Source organism: Eubalaena glacialis, chromosome 12, assembly GCF_028564815.1.
Source record: "Eubalaena glacialis isolate mEubGla1 chromosome 12, mEubGla1.1.hap2.+ XY, whole genome shotgun sequence".
Lineage (NCBI taxonomy): Eukaryota > Metazoa > Chordata > Mammalia > Artiodactyla > Balaenidae > Eubalaena > Eubalaena glacialis.
The window spans coordinates 49417334-49444939 of NC_083727.1; the positions used below are offsets into that span (position 1 = coordinate 49417334).

General features: G+C 38.7%; 1 protein-coding gene across 1 annotated transcript in view; it reads right to left on the reverse strand.

Moving 5' to 3' along the window:
* The window catches only part of SLC16A10 (solute carrier family 16 member 10), a 134632-nt gene that overhangs the window by 14915 nt on the left and 92111 nt on the right, over positions 1 to 27606 (reverse strand). The window contains exon 3 of the mRNA XM_061207061.1: positions 21920 to 22382. Within this exon, the coding sequence (XP_061063044.1) occupies positions 21920 to 22382 (463 nt within the window). The remainder of the gene's footprint in view (positions 1 to 21919; positions 22383 to 27606) is intronic.

The window sequence follows — 27606 nt, forward strand, 5'->3', positions numbered from 1 at the left end:
CTCTGAAATCACTGAGCTATTGTAACAAACAGTTGTTTCAAACAATCAGACTCACTGTCCCCTACACCAAACGCTGGCCTGAATTCTGAAAGCCTGCAAAGCAAATTTGCCGGAAAGCGCGATGGCCCAGCTGGTACCCTGCCGCACTCACCCCCTCACAGCCTGCCTCCCTCCATTTCAGTTACCACCACTACTGCTGGCCCAACTACCCAGGTTTAGAAACTGGACAACCATCCTAGATTACCCCCTCCCTCCCTTCAGATCCAGCAGTCACCACCCAGTTCTGATGATTTTACCTCCTAAATCTCTCAGACACTCTTCCTTTGGTCCATGTCCCCCGCAGTGTTTGAGTCTGGGTTATCACTCCTCACCTGGACCCCTACAACAGCCTTTAACGTGCTTCATGCTACAGCCCTCACTCCTGAATCTCTAACCTGCATTCTCTGAGACCACCTGATTAAGTTCAAAATTAAAAATAACACTGCTCTGCTATGACCCCACAGCCTTCAGGGTAAAGCTCAAACTCCTGGTTTGACCGATAAAGCCTCCCTACTTTGCTGCCGAGCCTCACCATGTCAGCACTGTGCTGTCCAGTACAGTAGGTGCTAGCCACGCGTGGGCTATCCAGAACTTGAAATGTGGCTAGTTTGAACTGAGATTTGCTTTAAGTGTAAAACACACAAAAAAAATTTTTAGAAAACTTAGTGGGAAAAAAAACACACAAAATATCTCAATAATTTTAAAATACTGATTCCATGTTAGAATAATATTTTGGCTATATTGGCTAAATAAAATATATTATGAAACTTATTTCATTTCTGTTTTTTTTAACTTTTAAAAATATGGCTACTAGAAAATTTAAAATTACATATGTGGCTTGCATTATATTTCTATTGAACAGTGCTGGTCTAAGAAATTCACTTGTGGCCACAAAGATAAAACACCTATTGATAAAAGTGACCTCAAACTGGCTAATTCCTCCAAGTCCTTATCAGAGATGGATTCCAGCTCAATTCTGAAGAAAACGAATAACCTGATCTAAGGCAGGTGAGATAATAATTATGTGTATTCATCAGCTTTATTTGGAATTTGAATCCAGACTCTGATGTATTAATCCACTTTAGGAAACACCCAAAGGATCTAGAATAACTTTTTAAGACATTCTTTAGTATTCAAAAAAGACTGAATATGCTAGTCATTCTTTTGATGAAACTAAGAACACCTGTCTGCCAAACTGCTATTATCCTTTATTAGTGGTTTATTTTCTCCCCCTGCTCTACACTTTGTAATCCTTAAAAGAAATAATGAGGTGAAATGTTTTGGGTCTCTTGAAATAAGGTAAATTTGGTAAATTCAAATTACGCCTAAGTGGAAACTTACTTCTTCAGCTATAAGGGGCATTATTTCATTGAATTTTATTATTGTTGTCATTGTTTAAGTAAAGCAAGAACTTCAGCTTCTAATACCTCCTTCCCCACCCTCAGCCAAAATTTGCAAAATAAAGATGTGGTTTATTTTGTTTTTGTTTTTTGGATTTTTGTCAGGAAGTAAAGGAATCTGGGTGATTGGAGAATGGAATCTGGGGATGCTGCATCTCTGGATCCTAGAGAGCCTTTCTTGGTGAGGGAGTAGTACCCAGGAAAGCTGGCGTGTTCTACTTGCAGCCTGGGCCTCCCATGACTGCCACCAACTATTCTACGAATCCCTGCCCATCTCTCTATCCTCTGGAGACCGGCACACATTTTAGTTTAGCAGAAGGCATGAACGCTGGGCAAAACTGATTATTTCCAATAAAGAGTCACATGGAAAGGGACATGAAAATGTTGAACAGATGTTTCCGTTTTTAACCTAACTTATTTAAACCAATACAAAGCTTATATTAGAAGCCACTATCTACACAGGGGATAACGCCATTTTGTACGGCAGTGGTTTAAAGTGGACTTTATCCAAATGTGTAAGTGCCTTTAGGGAATTAGTCTTTTGTTTCTATTCTAAACATTTGTTTACTCCAGGGCTGCACACCTCTCAGGGATTACCAGAACCTTGCTGACTGACAGCTTGAACGCTGCCTGCTCCTGAAACATTTTCCATCATTCAAACAACTTTCGCTAACCACAGAAGCCATTTTTGGATTGTGTGAAACCCTATTTATTGTTTTGTTATCCAAAAATAACCAAGAACTTAAATCCCATAATATCTGCTCATTCTTTATCCACGGGTGAAAGAAAGACACACTAGCTCACAGTTTACCCCCTTTCCTCCTAACCATCCCCACTTCAAGTAAATGGTGATTGAGCCGCTCTCTATAGATGACATGTTTCTGACCAGCCAACTGAAGAGAGAAGTTCCTCCCCCCTCACTAGAGCCCAGAGGCAGAGCCGTTTTGAGAGGTCGAGGGCAGCAGCCTAAGAAAGTGACCCTCCTGCTGGATTGGCCTAGCCCTGGCTTCTCCCCTCTCTACCTCTTCCCTACAGGGAGCCTCAGTGCCAGACATTTGGAGACATCAGATAGTGTTCTTCCACTGAGATCCCAGGCTGAGTCCTCTGGCTGTCAGAGAGTCAACCATGAAGGAAGCTCAGTTTGGGGTGGCCATAGTACAAAACCAGGTCCAATACAGCTGACGTAAGTGCATTAGAAACTCAAGCTTCTCCTTGACAAATGGTTTCACAACAGAAGATGGCCCAACAGAAGGGAATCCCAACTCACTTTCTTTACGGAAGCCCCTGAAATCCAGTGATGCTACGCATCTACAAAACAAGGAGGTCACTGGTCCAAAAGGTCCAATAATTAGGGAATTTCCTGGTGGTCCAGTGGTTAGGACTCAGCACTTTCACTGCCGAGGGCCCGGGTTCAATGCCTGGTCAGGGAACTAAGATCCCACAAGCCGCACAGTGCAACCAAAAAAAAAAAAAAAAAAAGTCTAATAATTACTTATACTGTTTTCTAAGATTGTGTTATTTGGCCATGCGATGATGGTCATTAGCCTCACTGTCCTTCCACACACACAACTTTTTAAGGGGATGGGTCGTTTTTGTTTAATATCTTTTATGTAACTTATTACATAAAAACATGATAAAACTTTGGTATACATAATTTAAACTATACATCTTTGGGGTTATAGTAGTTAAGAAAGAAGGGAAACTACAGGAGACGTAAAACAAAGATAACTTTAGTTCTGACAGTGGACTTGTGGGAACAGCTGACTGACTCAAGTACCAAGTGCTAACAAAGGCAGTATTTTAGGAAGGCCAGGAAAGCAGAGTAAAACCAGGCCCGACTGCAGGCTACGGGACTAATGGAACTACAACTGCCTTTGCAGGACTGAGGAAGAAAAACAAAATGACAATATTTATCATCCACTGCTGTTGCAGTTACTACGCCCTTTGGGAAATTAACAGATTCCAGACAGCAGTCATCATCTGTCCTTGTCTGTGAGCATTTGATTCCCTGATCCTCTGCCCTCCTCTTCAGATCCACACCATCAAGCTGAAAAGAAGGTGGGCAACAGGTAGTCACGTGCACTCCTTTTGTGTCTAAGAGAAGAAACTCTTGGCGGGGACAGGGGACCTGTATCATTTACATTTACACAGTACATTCAAAAATGGGATAGTAAATGCTACACAATATTTTCAGAGGTTGTGGAATTCAGAATGATTTCTGCAGCTTCCTACTTCCCAACAGAGATGCTGCATTCAGAGCACTTCTGCTCACATGCTGTTCACCCCTGAGATAAGCAGTTTCAGCTTGTTGCCTCTCACTTGCATGCAGTTTTAATTTCTAAGAATATATCCTTTCAACATCTGAACAGCTACTCCGTAACTCTAAAAGACCATTCTACTTAAATATACTTTTTGAAAGGTAAACACAAAGAAAAGAGCCTGGTCCCTTTAAAAATTAGATGTACATTTGAAAGGCAGTAGAAGGCCTGCTAGAGTGGTTAATGGATAATCTCAGATTTTGTTGCAAATCAAAACTTTATATTACCCTTTGACTTCAAAGAAAGATGAACAGAAATCTTCTGAATGGAATGAGGGTTTGGTTTGGTTTTTTCTTTCTTTTTTAAACAACTATGTTTTCTCTATCTCTTGTTTTTGCTAAGAAAAAGAAGTAAGGGCATTCATTCCCTGAGGAAGTTTTACATGGGCAGTGTACACCAGCAAGCCCAGTGAGGTAACTAAAGATAGCAGGAAACTAAGTCCATAGATATGGGTACATAAAATTAAGCCCTTTATATCATATAATATTGAAATAGGACTCTATAGCCGTAAGACAGTCATTGATTAGGTCAGCCTCAAAACATCATTTTAACTGGTTAAATTTGATAAACTGTGCTTTGAAATAAAACAGCTCCAAGATGTACTTGAAGTGAAAACACAGAATTTCCTTGCCTGCCAACATTTTTAAGGACTAACATCTTAGGCAGCCCACTGTCTCTTTACTAGTAAGATATTTGACACGACTAAACCCGTGGTGCGGGTACCGCCTGCCTGCTCAGCAGCTGACCCAGTGGAGGGCAGACCTTTGGCCTGGCAGGACTCTAGGAGGCATGGGTAGTTGGTTCTGTTTGTTTTTTTAAACGGCCAGTCTTTCCATTTCATTAAGATGGGTTTCCATGGTGCCAGTATTCACACACAGCACTGTTAAGACAGATAAATGTCAGGACTGAGAAAAAAAGAGGGAAGAGTTTCCAGGAAAATTATTTAACAGCCACCAAGGGGTAGAAAAAGAGTTTGGAAGGAAGGAAGATAGCTAATGGTTTGGAAAACCTTGGTCTGATTTTGAAAACATTTTCTAACTCTAAAAATTCTTTAAACCCTTTATTATTTTTCTTTTTGGTTTTTTGAAAAATAATTTTCCTTAGATTAAAAAAGAAAAGTCCATCCTTAACAGCATTCTTTAGATCAGATCAAGATTTGGCAACATGTTCTAGAGGAATTGTCTATCAAAACCAATTTGGATTCAGATACCAGTTCAAATAATCCTGAATTATAGAAGTTAAGATGAACTTCATCTTAAAATAAAAAATAAGTCACTAGGATTTTTAGGTAACTTGAAATTATTTAGTGACCCTGACAATAATTTCTGTGTCAGATATTTCTCAAATTATCAAAAATTAGTCTAGTCCTTCCAGAACAATGAAAGATGTTTAATCCGTTTTTTTTTTTTTTAATTATTCATTCCACCTAAATCCAAATATGATTCTGAATAGTTTCTTTCTTGAAGTCTCATTCTTGGCACACCAGGGTCACCACTCTCTCAGACCCTTGGTTCCTGGATAGTTTGGATGAACACAATGGACTGTGAATTGTTAAGACAGTGCCCATCTGTGAAGGAGGTAGACTGCCTCTACTCTGGTCAAGATGGCTCGGGAGGTCTCAGCCATGGTCCACGGCATGACCGCCTGACTAACGCTTTAGTAGAGTACTTTGAAGATACACGGTGATAGGTCTCTGAAGATGTGGACTCCTGGTTGTGATTAATGCTCTTCTGAGGCATCATGGGTTTCTATGTTTGCATTTGTTTAAAAAAAGGTGGGGGGGGGGATATGCTCTTTTAAACTTACTCCTGGATTTATCTGGTGATAAAATCACCTATCAGCTAAATGTATATGCAAATAGATAGGTGTGGGTTATGGAGTCTGCAGTCATTAGTTGAATTGCATGAATTTGGAAAAGTAGTCCAAAATGAACAAATGCACCCAACAAAAGGCTAGTTCAATAAGGTTAAATTTTAGAAGTTTAAGATAGACTTCATCTTAAAATAGAAAGGGATAATTTCAGAAAGTATTATTTAAATCACTAGGATTCCTGGGTAATTTTATAACTTTACTTAATGACCCTGGCTATAATGCTAATAAGCCAGATATTTTGTAAATTATCATAATTGGTTCTATTTCTTCTTGAACACAGAAAGACGTGTAGACTGTTGTTTTACTGAAATTTTAATTTGTTTAAGGTAGATCTAATTTTTGAGAGAAATTAGAGCACTATTAGTTCTTATTCAGCTTAATTTTGCCCTTAATTCTAAAGTGAAAAAAGATTGATCCTTCCACGAAAATTCTACCTCCTTCTACCCTCTCCTCACTAAGATTCCCTCAGACTAGTGGTGCTGGCTAGAGAACCCTTTTACCAAAAACCATCTGGCCTCCTTTCTCCTCTAGTCTTCGTAAGTCACACCATAGTGAGTGTCTTTTCTATTAATTCTAAGAGTTATCTAATTGCCAACTCTCTCCCTAGTATCACATAAAATTCAAAAAATTTTTTATCTGAATAAAGATTAAAAATTGTTAGGATTGGGGAATTCCCTGTCAGTCCACTGGTTAGGACTCCGAGCTTCCACTGAAGGGGGCACGGGTTCGATCCCTGGTTGGGGAACTAAGATCCCGCATGCTGCGGGGCGCGTCCAAAAAAAAAAAAAAACCAATTGTTAGGATTAGGCCCAGAACAGAAAAGTTTTCCTTCCACTGCTGTCGCTTTCACATACTTCTGAGATTGTCTACCCCGATTTTTTACCCCTTTCTTAAGAATAAGACTATTTCAGAGTTTGGGGATGTTGGTGATTAACATTATTTTAAACATGTTCAGTCCTGTCTTGTGATTTTAGTGTTCAGGAAGAAAAGGACCACACCCCTTTAGGATAGATAAGAAAGTACAAAGCCTGAGTGGTCTGGATTAAGGCAGCTGGCATGGCAGAGAGAAAACTTTTGTGGACTGAGAGTTGGAAGGCCTAGGCATAGCAGGAAGAAAAAAGTCTTTGGAGTCAAATTATGAGCTCTACTCCTTACTGAGTCTAAGATCTTGGGCATCAGTTTCTTAGTTTCAAACCAATACTGCACACTGGTTCACAATAGTGGCAGTACCACTCGCTTGGGGGTGTTTCGGAGATCTGTGGAGGCTATTTTTATCTTTCTGATATAGTTGTGCCCAAACATTACCTTTTTTCCAATTATTTTTTTTTATTTTAACAACATTTATATCACATAACATTTACCATTTAGACCAGTTTTGAGTGTATACAGTCACTGGCATTAAGTATTCACCTTCTTGTGCAACCATCACCACCATCCATCTCCAGAACTTTTTCATTTTCTCAAACTGAAACTCTGTACCCATTAAATAATAACCCCCCATTTTCCCCCCTTCTCCAAGTCCCTGGCAGCCCCCATTCTACTTTTGTCTCTATGAATTTGACTCCTCTAGGTATCTCATCTAAGTGGAATCATAGACTTTGTATCTGGCTTATTTCATTAAGCATAATGTCTTCAAGGTTCCTCTATGTTGTCACATGTATCCCAAGCATTACCTTTTAAAATATGCATTATTTTATTCAAGAATTACTTTTTATTTCTCCTTGTGTGACAAGTGGGGCATTACTGATTTTTTAAAAAATTATGTATATAGGTAGGTTTCATGACCTAGGAATTTTGTTTCAGGAGAGAAAAGGAGGCACTGGGTCTGACACACTGCTCTAGATGTGTGACAGGGTGGCTGTGAAGGTGAACGTGATACAGAACTTAGAAAGCACCTCACAAGGAAGAGGTAGGACGGGAACCCTAGGACTAGGCAATCCCTACTCCAGGATCCAGGGCAGCCCCGAGCGCTGAAGAACAGGAGCCAGGAGACACTGGCAGGGAATTGTGAGAAGTCCCTGAGACAGCTCCCGAGGAGAAAGAAACATAAAAGGAAAAAATGTATTCACAGAAGCAGATACAGTTAAGTAGGAACAGGGATACCGGATGTATGTTGAGGCTATTATAATGCTTCATAAATTAAATAATCAACATATGGCAACATTTTAAATTGCACAGATGTGTACATGGCTCAAGGGCGTGGGTCATCTGTTAGGCTACTTATTGGGCTGTGGTCACCTAGGCATCCCATTCTCCTGGAAGCAGCTTGGGAGATGGTACAAGGCCTAAGAGGTGTTGTTTCACCTCAGCAGGGCTGACTATGTACCTCGAGCCACCCATTTCCGTATCTTTAAATTACTCCACATTGACACTAGTCTAGATAAGCATACTTTTACTTCTATTATTTAACCTTTAAACCACACTCTGTCACTAACTATTTGTATGTGGCCAGAGAAAGTCTCAAAACTAACTAACTCCTCTCCCTATAAAATGGAGATAAAACTGTTCTCACCTCCAGGGGTTGTATATTGAAGATCAAAGAAAAAAGAATTTGAAGAACATAAAGTACTATTAGAATGAAAAGTAGTCACGAGTAGGGAAATTAGTAGACGTCATATTCCAGCAATTCAACCAACCTATAGCTCAGCCTCAAACTGGTCAAAAAGTATTTGTGTGCCAGGCACATGCTCGGTGCTGGGGATGGAGCAATGGAGAGGAGGCTCTGTCCCTACCCTTGTCTAATCTACCTTAGCTGGTTCTTCTTTATCATTTCCTGAGGCGTTAGGACACTCCCCACACAAGACTCCCCAATGTATTTTGTAGATAAATCCACAGTTTTCACCAGCCTTTCCCATACTTACATTGAATACATTATACAGGATAAGGGCCTAACAAAAATACACTACTGCTGCTTTTCAACTTAAGTTAAAATTAGATATTCTTAAATGTTTGTGGATTTCATTCTCCCCCACAAATTTTAAATCTTTTAGCAGTTTGGGGCCTACATTCTAGGGATAATTTTCATGCCTGAATAAACCATGCATCACTTCTAAAAACTACTGTTGAATTATTTGTAAATACTTATTTTTGGCTAAATAAATATAATTTGGAACACATGACAAACTTACTCTACCTTACTAAAAGCAGCAGCTTTGTTTTAGTTTATTTGTAAATAATCAGTTTTCTAGATTTCTTATGTATTAGTTACGTAATGTCTTCCTATCATGTTCCTATGCTAGTGTATTACAATTCGAAAGAAAAAAATTCCAAAAAAAAAAAACCCGGCTAACTTTTTTTTGATGAAAATGTTCTGTAGATATTTAATGTCGCCATTAATTAGTCACACACACGTGGCCAGAGAAGTAAAGATCCTTATTCATCTCAAGTAGGAGAATGCTGGTGAATACTGCCTAAGGCACAAAACTGATAAATGGGCAAATTTTCACTAACCTGAGTAGTCAAATTTCAGCAGATGTTGAGATCTGCAGGGAAATAAATGCAAGGTTAGAAAAGCAAGAAAAGCATAGACACCATTGAAAAAATCTGAAAAAAAAGTGGGGATAAAGTGATGGAGAGAGGATGTCTACTCACTCCTGTAATAATCACATGAGAACTGAGAAACTGTAGTGTATTATCAGAAGTTATAAGTCGTGAATGAAGTATCTGGAGAAAAAGCAACGCTTGGGTCCTATGCAAGAATTTTAAGTTTCTAACATGCAGATTTGAATATATCAGATAAAAATAAGTTGAATTTAAAAATTCATCAACTGTTGGCTGGCCTTAAAGATGGAAACTAGAGAAATTCCATGTCATAGGCTTCCTGAGGGCAATAGGAAGCTGTATCATTTTTGTATCTTCCAAATACCTAATGCTGCCCTTCATCGAGAGAAGGCACCTCCTGGTACCTCCTCAAAGAGGCTGTCCCTGACTTTACAAACTAAGGTTACGTCCCACCATCACCTTCCATCTCATTTTATTTTCTTCAAAGAAAATATCACTATATGAAAACTACCTTGTTTATTTATGTGCTTACTTATTTATTGAGCTCCATGAGAGCAGAAATCACGTCTCTTCTCACCACTGCATCCCCACACCTAAGGGCACCCAACAGGTGCTCAGTGAATTCTTGTCAGATATTCACTTGAATGCTTGAATCTGCTAAACCTGAATCTGTACAACTGAGTTGTAATTAGAGGAAGTCACATACGTTCAAGAAAATACAACAGTGACAGAATGGAATAACCCATTCTAATTCTATTCTAATAACATCCCTGCCACTGACTGCGCAACTTTGAGCAAAATAAAACCTCTCTGATGGTCAAGGTTCTTATCTATTAGTGGGAGAAACCAGTATTAGCACTGCCTTCCTCATAAAAGGCTGCTGTGAGAGTTGATTCAAAAAATATACGTGTGAAGGAAATACCTTTATGTTCTTTCTGGAAGTTCATTGGGATGGGAATGAATGAATGAAATGAAAATAAGTGAACAAACAAAACATTTCCAGACCACATAATAGGGAAAAAATGTAGTTGTGCGTGTGTATATAATCAGCACACAGGGAATCTTAATGGTTAATTCTGATATTTAAATTAATACACTATACAAAGAAATATTCTTGTGTCAAAGAAATTTTATAAGCCTATTTTTGAATGAGAAATAGAAGAACAAAAATTACTTAAATTAGAAAATCTTGGTGAAAAAGCAATGTGATTACTTTTTATTCTGCAAACTACCAGAGCATTCTGCATAGCTAATAAGTGTTAAAGTAACAATAATCAGAATAATAAACCAAATCAAGAACAAAAAGAAGGAAGGGGGGGAGGGGAGGAAATAATGAAGCTTTAGCCCCTAGTATTTAGCCTCTAGTGTTTAGTGTCCAGGCTAAAAACAAAATTAAAATGTCAACTCTGCCTCTTTTATTTGGTTGTAGTGCCAAGAAGACTGAGATAGGGCAACTCTTCAGATTATACAACTCCATTGGAAATCATTTTAAAAATGTTTCCAAAACTCTGCAATCATCATTCCAGGGCTGAGGACATGAAATGGGCACCGAGGCTTTTCTCCTGTCAGAACCTTACAATGAACAGAGATAAACACAACAGGAGAGGTCAGCTCAGCAGCCCAGTCCTGGCCCAATATACAGTAACCTTTGGTTTACATGGATTCTGCTATGAATCCTGCATTCTCAGGGCTCTGCCACACAATAACCATAACCCTGAGCTCTAAATATATCCATGAAAGAAAGACGACAAAGCCAGTACAACTGTTACTGGCAGCTTTGAAGAACTAGACTGTGTCAAAATGGGGAAGCAACCTCCCGATTGGGAAATGAACCCTCTAAATTGACTAGAGTTATGTAAGGTGAGACATCTTCATTCCTCTAATGATTCAGTTTCTACTACATACACATTTACACTTTAGGCTACGATAAGCTTCCATTCATTTTCCACGGATATTCTTACATGTTACACCAGGTTCTGCCACTTTTATAACTATGTAACTTTTGGCAAGCAACTTAACCTTTCTGTTTCTTAGTCCCTCTACCAGACTTAAAAAAAAGAAAAGTGCAATTAAATGACCTGTACAATCCCTTCAATGCCTAAATTACTGTCCTACTTTTTTTTTGCAGGCATTTAAATATCTTACTTCAAAGCCACACTCTTAGGAAGACCAGGCTCAAGCCCCAGCTGCACCAGGCACCAGCCTTGCAACCCTAAGCAAGTTGTCTTAACAACCCCAAGTCCAGTTCCTTTCCTGCTGAATGGAAACCGATCCTGCCCATCTCATAGGGTGGCCCTGAGGCTCCAGTGAGAGAGAATATTTGTGGGAGCTCCTTATAAACTAAATGTTAATTAAACACGTGGGAAATAAAAAATACTATATGTGTTTAAAAGAAACTTATAGTTTAAAACAAACCCTTGCATGGCTGTGAGGACTGGGCATACAGAATCTTAAACCGTGCTCTGAAGACTGAATGCTACACTTGTTCTGGTCATGTTACTCTGAGAATAAATCAGTTGAATTTGACATGGATGCAGACACAGCTGGATTATGTAACTGCACACCAGTTGTCCATGTTTGCAATTTTGCCTCCAAATGGTAGGCACTACCTACCATTAAATGAGCTTTTCTCCAATTTGTTACGAGGGAATATAAACTTTCTGATTACAAGTGAGCTGCCAACAAGTAGAGGGGTGAAAAAAACCAGATACAGATAATGGGGCTATAAAGTGGGGAAAGCAAAGGGGAAAATGGAAACTGGCAGGGCATCTGGGAGCTAATACATAAGAGATGTGCAGCCCTCAAACTTTCTTTGGATCTAAAGACTCTTCCCTACAGTATGAATACATAAAGTGGCCTTTTCTCCTGGTGCTCTGTAATCCTTGGAGTTAGTGTCTGTGAGGGCTTTTCCAAAGAGGTGTGTCAGAACTTAGAGATAAGGTTAAACCAGCAGAAATATACTCTCAATGCATCAGACAATTCTTTCCCCTCACCAGAGCCACCTGGTAAATGTGGGATAAAAGCCAGCGACCAGGTATAGCCTCACAAAGGAAGATTCTTCAAATTAAGATTTCTATTTCTATTAACCCTCTATCATAACAATTTATTTTCTAGTTGATATAAAAATCATGATAGAACCCTTATCAGCTAAATTTAGGTTCCTCAAACTCGAACAAACTTTAATTTGATATTAATACAATGAGTTGAGGGATAAGCAAATATCCATATTAGTTAAATTTTGAGATTATTCAAAAGTATATTATATTTTAACAAATAAAACATGAGACAGTTAAAAACAAAAGACCTGGTGAAATTTACACATTAACGAGACAGAAGAACAGATACAGAGAACAAACTAGTGGTTACCAGTGGGGAGAGGAAAGGGGGGAGGGGCAAAATAGAGGGTAGGACACGAAGAGGTGCAAACTATTATGTATAAAATAATTAAGCTACTAGGATATATTGTATAGCACAGAGAATATAGCCAATATCTTATAATAACTTTAAACGGAGTATAACCTATAAAATATTGAATCACTATGCTGTACACCTGAAACTAATATAATATTGTAAATCAACTATATTTCATTTTAAAAAGAAGAAAAACATTACAGATATAGCTGGGGGGAAAAAAAACAAACGAGAAGGAACAGCTTTTCCAAGGCTTTTAGGGCCTTCTCAGGACACTTAATGATCCATCAGTGGCCTCAGAGAGTTTATATATAACTCTAAAATTCAAGCAATTTGCTTTTTTCCATTTTCTTATAATAGTACTTATGTTATTAATCAAATATAAGATAGCTCTTGCTATAAATTTATACATTTGTCCATTTTTTCTTCTGCTATGCTTAATGTTTATTGTAGGAAACAAAATTGAACATAAAACTATACTGCTTGTCACAGGCTGTGAAAAGCAATTCAGTTTTCTCATATTCACAACGTACTAAAGACCAAAAGAGGAGATGTGGGGTCTGGAAGAAAGGTTAGGTGGTATCCTATCATCCCCAGTAGCCTGTTTCCTCAGGAGTCCTCTCCGTGGCTGAGCAGCATCCTCTGAGTGCCGGGATGGTCCAACCCTGCCTCTGTGCTTCGTTCTGAGAGAATAGAGGGAAACTTGCAAGGCAAAGAAAACTCTGGTCCAGGCCCAGTGTGGCTGACAGTAGGCAGCACTCCACCTCTGAGGTGATCCGATGAAGGAACAGCAGACTATTTTACGAAAAGAACATGAGACTTAGAGTCCGAGATCTATGTTCAAATCCCAGCTCTGAGCAAACTCAGTGAGTGACCTCAACTAAGCATAGCTTAACTTAGCAGAGTTGTTTCCTTAGCTCCAAGTATACAGTTATTTATTACACTTATTACACTCATCCTTGTGATGGTTACCTGAGATTTTGTGGAGATGCTTGGCACATGACAGATTCTTGACAAATGTTACCTGAATCCCCCTCTGAGGAAGCCACAAAAGAGATGAAAGCATGTCTGCTGTTCCTATTTGCATGGCTCAGTGCCCTGAGCTCTGGCTTGGGATAATATTCCTGCTGTCACCACAACATGGCCAGAGGTGACCTGGCCAGTGAGGTCTAACAGCTACATTCCAGTACTGACCCACAGAGCATTTGGCATTAATCAAAGCCATAAAATATCTCCTGAGGTACTACATGTCCCATTTATTGGCTTATTTGCCTCAAAATTTCATTTCTAGTTTAAAAACACAACTTGTTGGGACTTGCCTGGTGGCACAGTGGTTAAGACTCTGCACTCCCAATGCAGGGGGCCCAGGTTCGATCCCTCATCCGGGAACTAGATCCCACACGCAGGCCACAACTAAGAGCCCACATGCCACAAATAGTTGCGGCCAGCAAGCCACAACTAAGGAGTCCACGTGCTGCAACTAAGACCCAATGCAACCAAATAAATATTTTTAAAAATTAAAAAATAAAAACACAACTTTTTGTTCCCAATTACAGCTGGACTTGGTGTCCACTTAAGTGCCCTGTCAGCAGGCAAATGATGGTGCCTTCAATCATAGTCTCAGAAAAGTGGGATCTTCCCTACCAGATCAGAGTTTCTTTAGAGAACAATTACTATCTGCCACAAAACTGACACACTTATAACTTACGGAGTTTTTTCAAAATGGGCTAATAAACATATATGTTGCAGATTTCAACGCATGAGTCAGTCATCTTCTCTCCGATAGAGAACTATGTGGGTCAGAGCTTAAAAACCAAAACTTGACTGCCATATGTTATGGAGTCAGAGAACACAGGTGCAGCTTTTCAAGGCGAGTAGTGGTGGACAGATGTGAAAGCAATAAAAACTAAGTCATCATTCTCGTACTGAGGATGGAACATTGCCGCTGAGAAGAGTTGCATCATCGTTGTCATCTGTAGGCATTTATCAGTCATCTGGCTGACGTGGCCCTGTGGTCAGTGCTCTACCAAAGCAATGCAGACTTGTGGTCAGGCTCTGGTCCTGCATCCTCATCCTGTTCTCACACGCACCACCCAAGGCTCTGTGAGATTTTCAGTTGCTACACAGTAGAGCAAACACCAGTTGTCTAGCTTTCCTTGTTAATGGGGATAGCCATTCATTCCTTCCATACACTTACACAATAGTGAGAGAGACACAGAAATTTCTTCCATTTATAAAGTTTCAATTTCAACATGCATATAAAGCTATGGGTCAAAAGCAAAACACATCAACTCTTTTCCCCATCAACAGATGGCATTAGCGTTACTTAGTCTTAGGTTTGCTGAATTTGAGCTTATTGATTAAGTGTTGAATGGATATGAATACCATCATGTCCTATAGGTATAACATGTGAAACATCATTCTGGTATCAAAGTAGAGAATTTTAAAGATCAAAATGGAGAGAAAATGAATACTGCTTATATGGTGTCACTTTAGACTTATCCATAAGATAGTCATTCGACAAATATTTGAGCACTCACTGTACGTTAGGCACTGTGGTAGATCCTTGGGTTCATTCACTGAACAAGACAGAGAAGGACCCTTAGCCTCGTGAAGTTTACATTCTAGCAGAGGTATACACACAGAGAGCAAACAATAATCATCACAAGTAAATTATGTAACATGTTAGAAGGTATGGGGACTTCCTTGGTGGTCCAGTGGTTAAGAATCCGCCTTCCAATGCAGGGGACGCGGGTTCGATCCCTGGTCGGGGAACTAAGATCCCACATGCCTCGGGGCAACTAAGCCCACGTGCTGTAACTACTGAGCCCATGCACTCTGGAGCCCACACGCCACAAATAGAGAGAAGCCCTCAAGGCGCAACGAAGAGCCCACTAATTGCAAAGAAAGATCCCACATGCCACAATGAAGATCCCACGTGCCACAACTAAGACCCAACGCAGCCAAATAAATAAATAAATATATTCAAAAGAAAAAAAAAAGAAGGTATGAAGCGCTATGGAAAAAGAAATACCAGTGTGAGGGGGTTTGGGAGTATGTGGAGGGGAGAGGGAAGAAGGGGGTTTTAACCAGGTGGTCAGGGTGAGCCTCACTAAAAGCTGAATAGCAAAGAGAGCAGAGTGGCGAGAGCAGAGTGAGTGAGGGGGACCAGGCCAGATGAGATCAGAGATAGGAGGGGACAGACCATGGAGGACCTTGTAGGCCACTATAAGGACATTAGTTTTTACTCTCAGAGCAATGGGGAGCCACCCAAAGATTTTGAGCAGAGTGACTCGTGTGTTGAAAGAACACTTGTGGCTTCTGTGTAGAGAACACACTACAGGGGGCAGGGAAGGATACATTTTGAAAGGAGAACCACCAGGATTTCTGGCCTGGATCAGGAGTGTGGTATGAAAGAAATAGGAGCCAAGGATGACTCCAAGGTTTGGGGCCTGATGGAATTGCCATCTCCTGAGATAAGGATGGCTGAGGGCAGAGCAGGTTTTGGGGACAGGGGTAAAATCAGGACTTCAGGGCTGGACATGTTAAATCTGAAACATCTAACAATCATCCAAGTGGAGATATTAAGTAAGCAGATGGCTATAAGAGTCTGGTGAAGAATTCAAAAGAGGCCTGAGCTAAATATAAATTTTGAGCCACTGGCATATATATGATATCTGAACGTAGGAAATTAGATGAAACCATCATTTGGAATGAGTAGAGAAAAAGATCAAGGGGTAAGCCCTAGGACTGATATTCAGGGTCAGGGTGAAAAATAAGGAACCAGAAAAGAAACTAAGAAGGAGTGATAGAGAGATAGGAGGAAAACTAAGAGCATGTTATGTTTCTGGAAGCTAATGAAGAAAAACTGGATAAGGAGGAGCCATAAAAACTTCAATCCTGGGCTTCCCTTGTGGCGCAGTGGTTAAGAATCCGCCTGCCAATGCAGGAGACACAGGTTCGAGCCCTGGTCCAGGAAGATGCCACATGCCGCAGAGCAACTAAGCCCCTGTGCCATAACTACTGAGCCTGCGTGCCACAACTACTGAAGCCCGCATGCCTAGATCTCGTTCTCCGCAACAAGAGAAGCCACCGCAGTGAGAAGCCCACGCACTGCAACGAAGAGTAGCCCCCGCTCGCCGCAACTAGAGAAAGCCCGTGCGTAGCAACGAAGACCCAACACAGCCAAAAATAAAATAAATAAATGAATGAATAAATAGATAAATCTATTAAAAAAAAAAAACTTCAATCCAAGCAACCAACAAGGGATTAATCTCCAAAATATATAAACAGCTCATGCAGCTCAGTATCAAAAAAACAAACAACCCAATCAAAAAATGAGCAGAAGATCTAAATAGTCATTTCTCCAAAGAAGACATACAGATGGCCAAGAGGCACATGAAAAGCTGCTCAACATCATTAATTACTAGAGAAATGCAAATCAAAACTACCATGAGGTATCACCCCACACCAGTCAGAATGGCCATCACCATTATGGCCAGCATCACAATAAACGCTGGAGAGGGTGTGGAGAGAAGGGAACCCTCCCTACACTGTTGGTGGGACTGTAACTGGTACAGCCACTATGGAGAACAGTATGCAGGTTCCTTAAAAAACTAAAAATAGAATTACCATATGACCCAGCAATCCCACTCCTGGGCATATATCTGGAGAAAATCATAATTGAAAAGATACATGTACCCTCAATGTTCACTGCAGCACTATTTACAATAGCCAGGACATGAAAGCAATCTACATCAACAGAGGAATGGATAAAGAAGATATGGTACGTATATACAATGGAATATTACTCAGCCATAAAAAAAAGAATGAAATAATGCCATTTGCAGCAACATGGATGTACCTAGAGATTGTCATACTGAGTGAAGTTAAGTCAGACACAGAAAGACAAATATCATATGACATCGCTTATATGTGGAATTTTTTTAAATGGTACAAATGAACCTATTTACGAAACAGAAATAGAGTCACAGATGTAGAAAACAAACTTATGGTTACCAAAGGGAAGGGTGGAGGGATAAACTGAGAGATTGGGATTGACGTATACACACCACTATATATAAAATAGATAACTAATGAGAACCTACTGTATAGCACAGGGAACTCTACTCAATACTCTGTAATGACCTATATGGGAAAAGAATCTGAAAAAGAGTAGATTAAAAAAAAAAAAAAAAGGGTAGATATATGTATTATAATGTATAACTGATTCACTTTGCTGTATAGCAGAAACTAACACAACATTGTAAATCAGCTATACTCCAATTAAAAAAAAAAAAACTTAATCCAGAAAACCAAAACAAAACAATTCTCAGGCAAAATGGGCAATTCACAACAACTAAAGCAGCTGTTACTGGGAATGGCTATTTAGAAAGTTATGTCTCACCTAAATTGATCTATAAGATTTGTACACTTACTCTATTTCTTTAATTTTGTATCTATGAGATGATGGATGTTTACTAAACTTGTTGTGATAATCATTTCATGATGTATGTAAGTCAAATCATTATGCTGTACACCTTAAACTTATACCGTGCTGTATGTCAACTATATCTCAATAACAGTAGAAGAAAAAACAGATCCATACCCTTACAATAGAGATTACAAGTGGGTAGGCCTAAAAGAGATCACTGACCCTTTCCATGAAGCAATATGATTCTTCATTTTTAAAAGTCAACTACTAAAAGAAAACTTCCAACCTTGCTCTGAGAAAAAGAATGCCACAAAGCATACATATTTTCTCTCAAATCATCATGTATAATGTAATAAATAAGTACAGATCTTAGGATTTTTAACATAACCATGAGAGCACTTCACTGTATTTCAGAATCTTCAAAGGAGGCCTAGATAGATAAATTAGTTCCCTAGTTAATTAAGGATCCAGTTTCAACAACAAATCTCAGGCTTAAGGACCAACTCCAATCCTATGAAGCTTGTACTAACCACTTTTCCAAATGGACACCATCTTTCTCCTTTGACTCTTCCACAGCCTCACTAAAACCAGCAATTCACAATCACGTCTGAAATTTAAATAACTCTCATTTTTATACCAGAACTGAATAGATGCTTTACAGACATTTTCTCTCATCCTACAACAACTCTGCAAAATTGGGTTTATCCCTATTTTATAGATGTAGAAACTGATGCTTAGAGTGTGTTATCCAAGGTTACACAACTAGTAAGGGACAAAACCAGCATTTAAACCCAGATCTGTTTTACTTCAGAGCCTTCACTTTTACCCACTATGCAGTACTACCTCTTGCATGAAAGTATTACACTAATAATTACCAGCTGCTGTGTCCTGTGACCCTGGGCAAGTTTCTAAACTTCTCAGTGCCTCATTCTTCTCATCCATGAAATGAGGATAATACATTACAGGTACTGCATTGTGGTGAAGATTATATAAGATAATGTATGTAAAAGTCCTTTATAAACTATAATTGTTTATATTATTACACATATTAGATTTTATGCTCCTTCAGAACAGGTTCTTATGCCTTACATGCATATTCCCTTCAACACCCAGTAAAGGGTTTAACATGAATTGAACATCTACTAGTCTTTGGAAAAATTTGAGACACCTTTTCCCCCTCTAAGGAGGAAAGTAAGTGGTGTCCCATTGCATGAAGCCTGGGATTAAGTATCCGTAATCCAAACCTTAAATTACAACATAGTGACAAACTCAGTGTACCCATCAAACATGAAATTTAAACAGCCTGCATGACATTTAACTGTCTGGTGTTTCCTTTCCAACGTGGCTTTAGTGCCATAACTGTTCAAAAGGGAGAAAATCCCAAATGAAAAATATCAACACATTTTGTAAGAAAACATGCCCGGAAGGAGGGAGAGCAGAATAAGGCCTGGTTTGTTATCCGAGTTAACAGAGACCTCATTGTTTTGTGTACTATCTGACTTACAGCCTCCTGATGACAGTAGTAACTATAACACCGTCTAACTCATTACTCACTGTGAAATTTCATTTACTTTAAGAAAAAGACCAATAACACATTTATTAAATTTCCATAGGCATACTCACATCCCCCTCAGTAAGATGGACATATCTAGTAGCATATCCAGGGACGGGAGTCAATATGCCCCAGACTAAGACTGTGCTAGATTTGCTACCAAGTAAGCACAGCAGAAGAGAACCAGCCCCTGCTCTGCTGATATGTGATTCTTGGGAAGCCACCTAACATCTCTGTTAATGATGGATCTGTTTTCCACTCTGTAAAACATGAGCTAATATTATTTTGCCTACCTCACAAGTTTACTGTGAAGGTCAAATGAAATAATATATGTGAAATTAATTTATAAATTATATTACCAGAAATAACTAGACAATCACCTACCACTTGTCCTTTAGTAAATGTCACATACTAGCAAAGCTGACGTACTGATTTCTCTGAGTGTGTTCACCTTATAGTAACAAAGAGAGTTTTTTAAAAAATCTACTCGGGGGACTTCCTTGGTGGTCCCAGTGGTTAAGACTCCGCACTTCCACTGCAGGGGGCGCAGATTTGATCCCTGGTCTGGGAACTAAGATCCCACATGCTGTGCAGCGTGGCCAAAAAATTAAATTAAATTAAATTTAAAAAATGAAAAGAACTATAAAATAAGAAAATAAAAATCTACTCGGGAATTCCCTGGGGGTCCAGTGGTTAGGACTCCAGGCTTTCACTGCCAAGGGCCTGGGTTCAATCCCTGGTTGGGGAACTAAGATCCCACAAGCCTCAGGGCGTGGCCAAAAAGAAAAAAAAAAAAAAAGAAAAAACAGCAGGCATTTAAAAAAAATAAAAAATAAAAAATCTACTTGTCTCTGAGAAGGACACAACAAACACTTTCTTATCTACAGAGCTATGGAAGAGGTAACTGGTAAAGTTGATCTTTCCACAATGGATCTATATATATTTTTTTAAAATATCTTCAAATGGTTCAGCTATGCCTTCCTAAAAGTGTGAAAATGGATTATCAGATCAAGATGTAGCCAGAGACTTCATATGTGACAAGCGTCACATACTAGGTCATTTTACCTAGTATCTCAGTCTCTGCAAAATGCCATGTGGCTCAGAGTACTAAAACTAGTCCTCTCCTTGTCTCCCCACTGGTCATCCCAGCTGCTTCCTCAATACCTCTGGCAAAAAGAAAATAAGGAGAATTGAGAATTCAAAATTATCTTAGATACAGGACATGCCTACCCCCCCTCTTTGGGTTTCCTTGACCTAATTCCTTTCTGAACTAAGCATAGGAACCCACAAAGGACTGATGATGTAGTTTACTAGCTGACCCCTTGACCCCAGTAATTCTCTGAACTATATTGCCAACTTGCACCAGAACTTTAACTAAAGAAAAATTGCACAGATGTCCAAAAGTAGACTGAAAGCTAGAAAGGCTTCAAGTCACACACACAGTATACACACAAAAGAAAAACTTATCCCACTACCATTTTTGTTTATCATTTATCAACTATGTTGAACTGTACATACATTTTCAGTCATAACAGTAAGAAAAAAGGAAGACACATAATAATAAGCACTTTTGAGGAAATTCTGCCAGGGGCAAATACTTTAGACACGGCTTACTCTTATTTCATTATAAAGAGGCCACAATTTGCCTTTGCAATATAAACAAACAATATAAAGTGCTTGAGGCCGCTCTTGCCTTCTGAGATGGCCCACACTCTGTGGAATGTGTTTCTCTCTAAATAAATCCATTTCTTACCTATCAAACAAAAATAATAATAATAATGATAATAAAGTGCTTGAGCACTTGAAATCCTAATTTCCTATGAAACCCTTGCTCTCTCCCATCATCTGGAACTTGCTAACATTTCTCAAATAATCCTCTGAGTAGAATTTCCATTTTCTCAGAAGTGTCCCACAAGTAAACAAAATGTTTCTTTGTGTCAAGGCCGTTGGCTTTTACTATTTACTTAATTTTTGTACCCTTCCGTTGAAAAATAATTTATTGATGTTGACAAAATCATTGCACCATCTTTGACCCTGATTATGATTTGTAAGCCACTTGAAGAAAAAGTGACCTATCAAATTTTCTGTATTGATGACATTTGTTCCAACATTTTAGTCTTTTTTTTTTTTTTTTTAAAGAACTTGTTCTTGTTTGTGTAGGTTTGGCGATTTTTAAAAATACCAAAGCACACCATGCAACATATTATCTGTTTAATGATCTGATGGATGTGATGACCTTGTCTTAGGAGACCTTGAATTTCAAGAGTCCCTGAATTACAAACAGGATAATATTTAAGGCCAACTTCAACCTGATCTCTATTGCTCTTCTAAGAAGTTTTTCTGTATGAAATAATAATATCCATTACCAGCAAAGCCAGAGAAGCATACTTACCAAGTGAACATAAGGCACGAAGTATCCAAAAAGTGCAAGTGGTATTCCAACTGCCCACACTGCATATGCTGTCACCTTGAAGATGGCAAAATTGAAAATTTTTTTTGGAGGACTGAACTTTCTCCTGGAAAAGAGGGAGAATCTGTTGCCTCCTTTGGTTCCACTGTCTTTATCTTTGGCACTGGAAGCAAGAGGTCGGTAAGTAAAGCCAGCCAGAAAGAGAACAAACATGAAGATGCAGAGGACCCTCAGGGTATAAAAGAGGCCCACGCTGTCAGTCAGTACCCTTAAAAGGAAAGGCAGCAAAATTGTGAAGATACTGCTGCCAGCGGTGACAATGCCATTCACCAGTCCAAGGCGCTTCTTGAAATAGTGTCCCAAAATGACCAATGAAGGCTGGTAGGCAAAGGAGCAGCCACAGGCAAATATGATTCCATAGGTCAGGTACAGAGGCTCGATGGAGCTGTGTAAAGACGAAAAAGATGGAAAGCAGCTTTCATTATTTTTATCATGTGCTTGGTAGAATAAAACCTTATTGTAAAACTGGGTTTCAGTTAATCAAAGTATTTTCTACAAATAAAAATTAACCAAAAACAGAGGTGAAAAACTTAGTAAGTCAAGAATACAACGCGGAAACATTTTAATTTAATGTGAACGTATAATAAAAAATGCCTTGAGTATGTGAAAAAATGACCATTAAGGTCATCAGTGATTTGATTCCTCCTTCTCTTTCTATGGATTTCAGGCAAACCATGCAACATTGGGTAAAAACTGTTGTGTTCTCCGCAACTCAGAAATAAAGGACAGGGCCAGGAAGGGCCTCAGTAAAACTGACAATGATTAAACTAAAAAATAAAAAAAAAACTAGTCTTGATAAAAGTTTTTAAAAAGTATAATTTAACTATGAAAGCTCACTTTTTTAATGGGGTTTTCCCAGGCACTTACTAAGCAATCTACTCAGAGAAAAGGCTGCATCTGATATTTTCTCCACAAGGTTATGTCACAAACGTTTGCACAGGGGAGCAGTTCTGTTGCATTTTGCTGGCCTAAGGGCTGCAGACCAACCTTCGCCCTGTACTGCACTGTTCTTGGTATTGTGCAAGATAAGGAGAAATCATATTCTGATTGCAGGAATACTAAATGAAGTGTGTTCACTAGTGATCCCAGTTTGTAAGCTTTAGGGCCGTGTATGTCTCAAAAAAACAATAAAGGATTAAGAATTCTTTATTTTAACCAAATAACTTAATTATACACTTCTTATGAAAGTAAATGAACATAGGGAATTCCCTGGCGGCCCAGTGGTTACGACTCCTCGTTCTCACTGCCGAAGACCTGAGTTCGATCTCTGATCAGGGAACTAAGATCCCACAAGCCTCACGGTGGGGCAAAAAAAAAAAAGAAAAAGAAAAAGAGAGGGCTGAAGCAAGAGGAGGCTGCAGATGGAAGGAAGTAAAAAAACAAAACAAAACAGTAACGGAACATACAGCATTACATTCTTTGAAACAATTAAGGTAAGGAGTGAAAGAAAACTAAAGTTTTTTTTCTTTTGAAAAGTTCAATTCAAAAGGCTGTTTATCAGTAGTAAAGGCAAGCTATTTATTAGAAACTAAGATAGATAAAGTTGGTTAATAATTAAATTTTGGACAATAATTCTAGCCTAGCAATATGCTGAGGTAATCACAAGGAATTCTAGAATCTGATAAAATTAAGGCAGGTTGGCAATCCTCTCTCCCTGAGATGCCCTTTCCCCCTCTATGAATCCACAGTTAGAACCATCTTCAAATCAGGCTCAAGAGCCACTCCCAGACTCTCCCAGATTAACCTTACCTCACTCTGATCACCCTTTATTGAAACTCCACTCTTTATTCGATAAACATATATTTAACAGCTACTGTGTTCCAGATACTTGGTGAAAAAAATATTTAAAATGTGGTTATGCCCTACTTCTAGTCTGCTTAGTGAAACAAGACATCTACCCCAAATAATAAGAATATAGAACAAAATATAAATAATACTTCATTCATTCTGCATCAGTTTTTCCACCTAAGTAGTTTTCCAGGTAACTGCAACTTCTTAAGGTGCTAATTTATTTTTATTTAACAATTTTAAAAGAAAAATCTAAATCTAAATACATTTCTCTGCCTTCTTCAAAGTGTATATTAAAAATAGTATTGACAGCAAAGTATCATCATGAATACCAATATCTATACAATTATACCACATTATTATAAAGCTGTCAGTTGGAAAACCAGAGAGCCACTGACATAAATCACAGACATTCTTTTGCACAATATTTAAATAGAGAGTGCTGGGTAAGATTAACTTTGTATCTCTCCCACAGAGTAAAGCACATAAGCTTTGTGATGGCATTTTCACTGCTGCTGGAACCCTCTTTAATTCTAAATTTTCACCTTAGTAACAGATGGTTCAAACTATTGAAGTATGACAACTGAATATGTACAGTGTAAATCAGTAAGATATCAAGTATGTGTGGAAAAAGGATTCAAAGAAGAGACACTGATGCAACCTGGGGTTGCTAGAGAAGGCTTTCCTAAAAAGGCAGAACTTGAACTAGAGGAAAAGAGGGTTGGTCCACTGTTCAACACTTGGAATTTACATTACATCTCCCCCTTGCGCCTATGTATTGTTCTGAAAGTTTGGTAGCTTTTGATCAGTGGAGGGTTAAATAATGAAACTGAATAGAAAACATGACAACATTACGTATAGTAAGGTAAAGATGGATTCAAGACATTTTGTTTTAGTTAGGGGTGGGGATGGGGGAGGGAAAGAGAAAGAAAGAACTAGGTCACAATGTAAAATACATTTCATAATTTTTATTTCTCAATGGTCAAAAATGTTTGAGAAACACTGCTTGTTGTAAGCAGGTTTGTGTATATGTGTTTTGTCTACCAAATTAGGTAATCAGTTACATGGATTTTCTATCTCTTAGTTTCTCTCTTCACCAAAGCCTGAGTGTTAATACTTCAGCAAGCGCTAAGATCACTGACAATGGGTACCTGGAAGCTTCCAGACCAAGCGGGTACCTGACAAGGTGGTTATCATACAATGCTGTATTACTGATAAAGAAGAACTAAAAGTAAATGATCTCACATAACTACCTAAGCAGAATCTTATTCCAAACAAAGCTGGTTTTTGTTTCTTTAAAAAAAAACTTTAGAAGAAAAAAAAAAAAACCACAAAGGCACTTTAAAGGTGGAATATTTATTTTCTAACAAAAAATTAAAATAATTGTTTAGAATCCAAATAAAATATCTAAGTTAGGTGAAAGAAAAAGGCTTACTTTAGAGTTCAGGAAGGGGTATGTGTGGGAAGAATGGGGGTAAAATTAGCAAACCAAGGATTCTGTTGACTAAATCCTGAATATTTAAAAATAAACAGGGCGGGAGTTCCCTGGCGGTCCAGTGGTTAGGATGCCATGCTTCCACTGCAGAGGGCCTGGGTTTGATCTCGGTAGGGGAACTAAGATCCTATATGTTGCGTGGTGCGACCAAAATAAATAAACAAATAAATAAATAAAGATTACAGGAACAAAAAAATAAAATAGAAAATAAAAATAAACAGGGTAGGGGCTTCCCTGTTGGCACAGTGGTTAAGAATCCACCTGCCAATGCAGGGGACACGGGTTCGAGCCCTGGTCCAGGAAGATCCCACATGCCGCAGAGCAACTAAGCCCGTGTGCCACAACTACTGAGCCTGCGCTCCAGAGCCCATGAGCCATAACTACTGAGCCTGCGTGCCACAACTACTGAAGCCCACATGCCTAGAGCCCACGCTCCGCAACAAGAGAAGCCACCGCAATGAGAAGCCCGCACACCACAACGAGGAGTAGCCCCCACTCACCGCAACTAGAGAAAGCCCACAAGCAACAACGAAAACCCAAGCAGCCAAAAATAAAATAAATTAAATAAATTAAAAAAAACATGGCAAGCAACATAAGTTTGATTTTTTTTTTCTAATAACCACAATAATGCTTTTCAACTAGAGCACGAAGATAGCTAGGGAAGAGAAAGGCACAGCATGAAAATAAACTACTAAAGTAGAGACAGGATGAAAATCATCTTAAGGTTTTTCTTGTTAATCACCTCCTGTTAGTCAGACCTACCTATTACACCAGTGTTTCACTAACTGGGGATTATTCTGACAATGAAAGGGGATTTATGGGTAGAACTGGAGCTGGAGGGAGAGGTGCTTCTATGGTAATGTGCCCACCAGCTCTTTGCAGTTAGTTCCTCTGCAGTGCACTACAGCTTTTAATAGACACAGGGAAAAGTGTGTTGATAGGAAGTTTTATTTTAAGCTGCATTTGACCACTTCATTTTGTCATGATCTTTTTAAATTTCAGCATTGTTCTTTTTTTAAAAACAGTCCCAGGCAGGATAAACCCAAGGAGAAACACGCCGAGACACATAGTAATCAAGCTGACAAAAATTAAAGACAAAGAAAAATTATTGAAAGCAACAAGGGAAAAATGACAAATAACATACAAGGGAACTCCCAGAAGGTTAACAGCTGATTTCTCAGCAGAAACTCTACAAGCCAGAAGGCAGTGGCATGATATATTTAAAGTGATGAAAGGGAAGAACCTACAACCAAGATTACTCTACCCAGAAAGGATGTCATTCAGATTCAATGGAGAAATCAAAAGCTTTACAGACAAGCAAAAGCTAAGACAATTCAGCACCACCAAACCAGCTCTACAACAAATGCTAAAGGAACTTCTCTAAGTGGGAAACACAAGAGAAGAAAAGGACCTACAAAAACAAACCCAAAACAATTAAGAAAATGGTCATAGGAACATGCATATCAATAATTACCTTAAATGTGAATGGATTAAATGCTCCAACCAAAAGACACAGGCTCACTGAATGGATACAAAAACAAGACCCATATATATGCTGTCTACAAGAGACCCACTTCAGACCTAGGGACACATTCAGACTGAAAGTGAGGGGATACAAAAAGATATTCAATGCAAACGGAAATCAAAAGAAAGCTGGAGTAGCAATACTCATATCAGATAAAATAGACTTTAAAATAAAGACTGTTACAAGAGACAAGGAAGGACACTACATAATGATCAAGGGATCTATCCAAGAAGAAGATATAACAATTGTAAATATTTATGCAGCCAACATAGGAGCACCTCAATATATAAGACAACTGTTATCAGCTATACAAGAGGAAATCGACAGTAACACAATAATAGTGGGGGACTTTTAACACCTCACTTACACCAATGGACAGATCATCCAAACAGAAAATTAATAAGGAAACACAAGCTTTAAATGACACAATAGACCAGATAGATTTAATTGATATTTATAGGACATTCCATCCAAAAACAGCAGATTACACTATCTTCTCGAGTGCACACGCAACATTCTCCAGGATAGATCACATCTTGGGTCACAAATCAAGCCTCAGTAAATTTAAGAAAACTGAAATCATATCAAGCATCTTTTCTGACCACAACGCTATGAGATTAGAAATTACACGGAAAAAAACGTAAAAAACACAAACACATGGAGGCTAAACAATACGTTACTAAATAACCAAGAGATCACTGAAGAAATCAAAGAGGAAATCAAAAAATACCTAGAGACAAATGACAATGAAAACACGATGATCCAAAAACCTATGGGATGCAGCAAAAGCAGTTCTAAGAG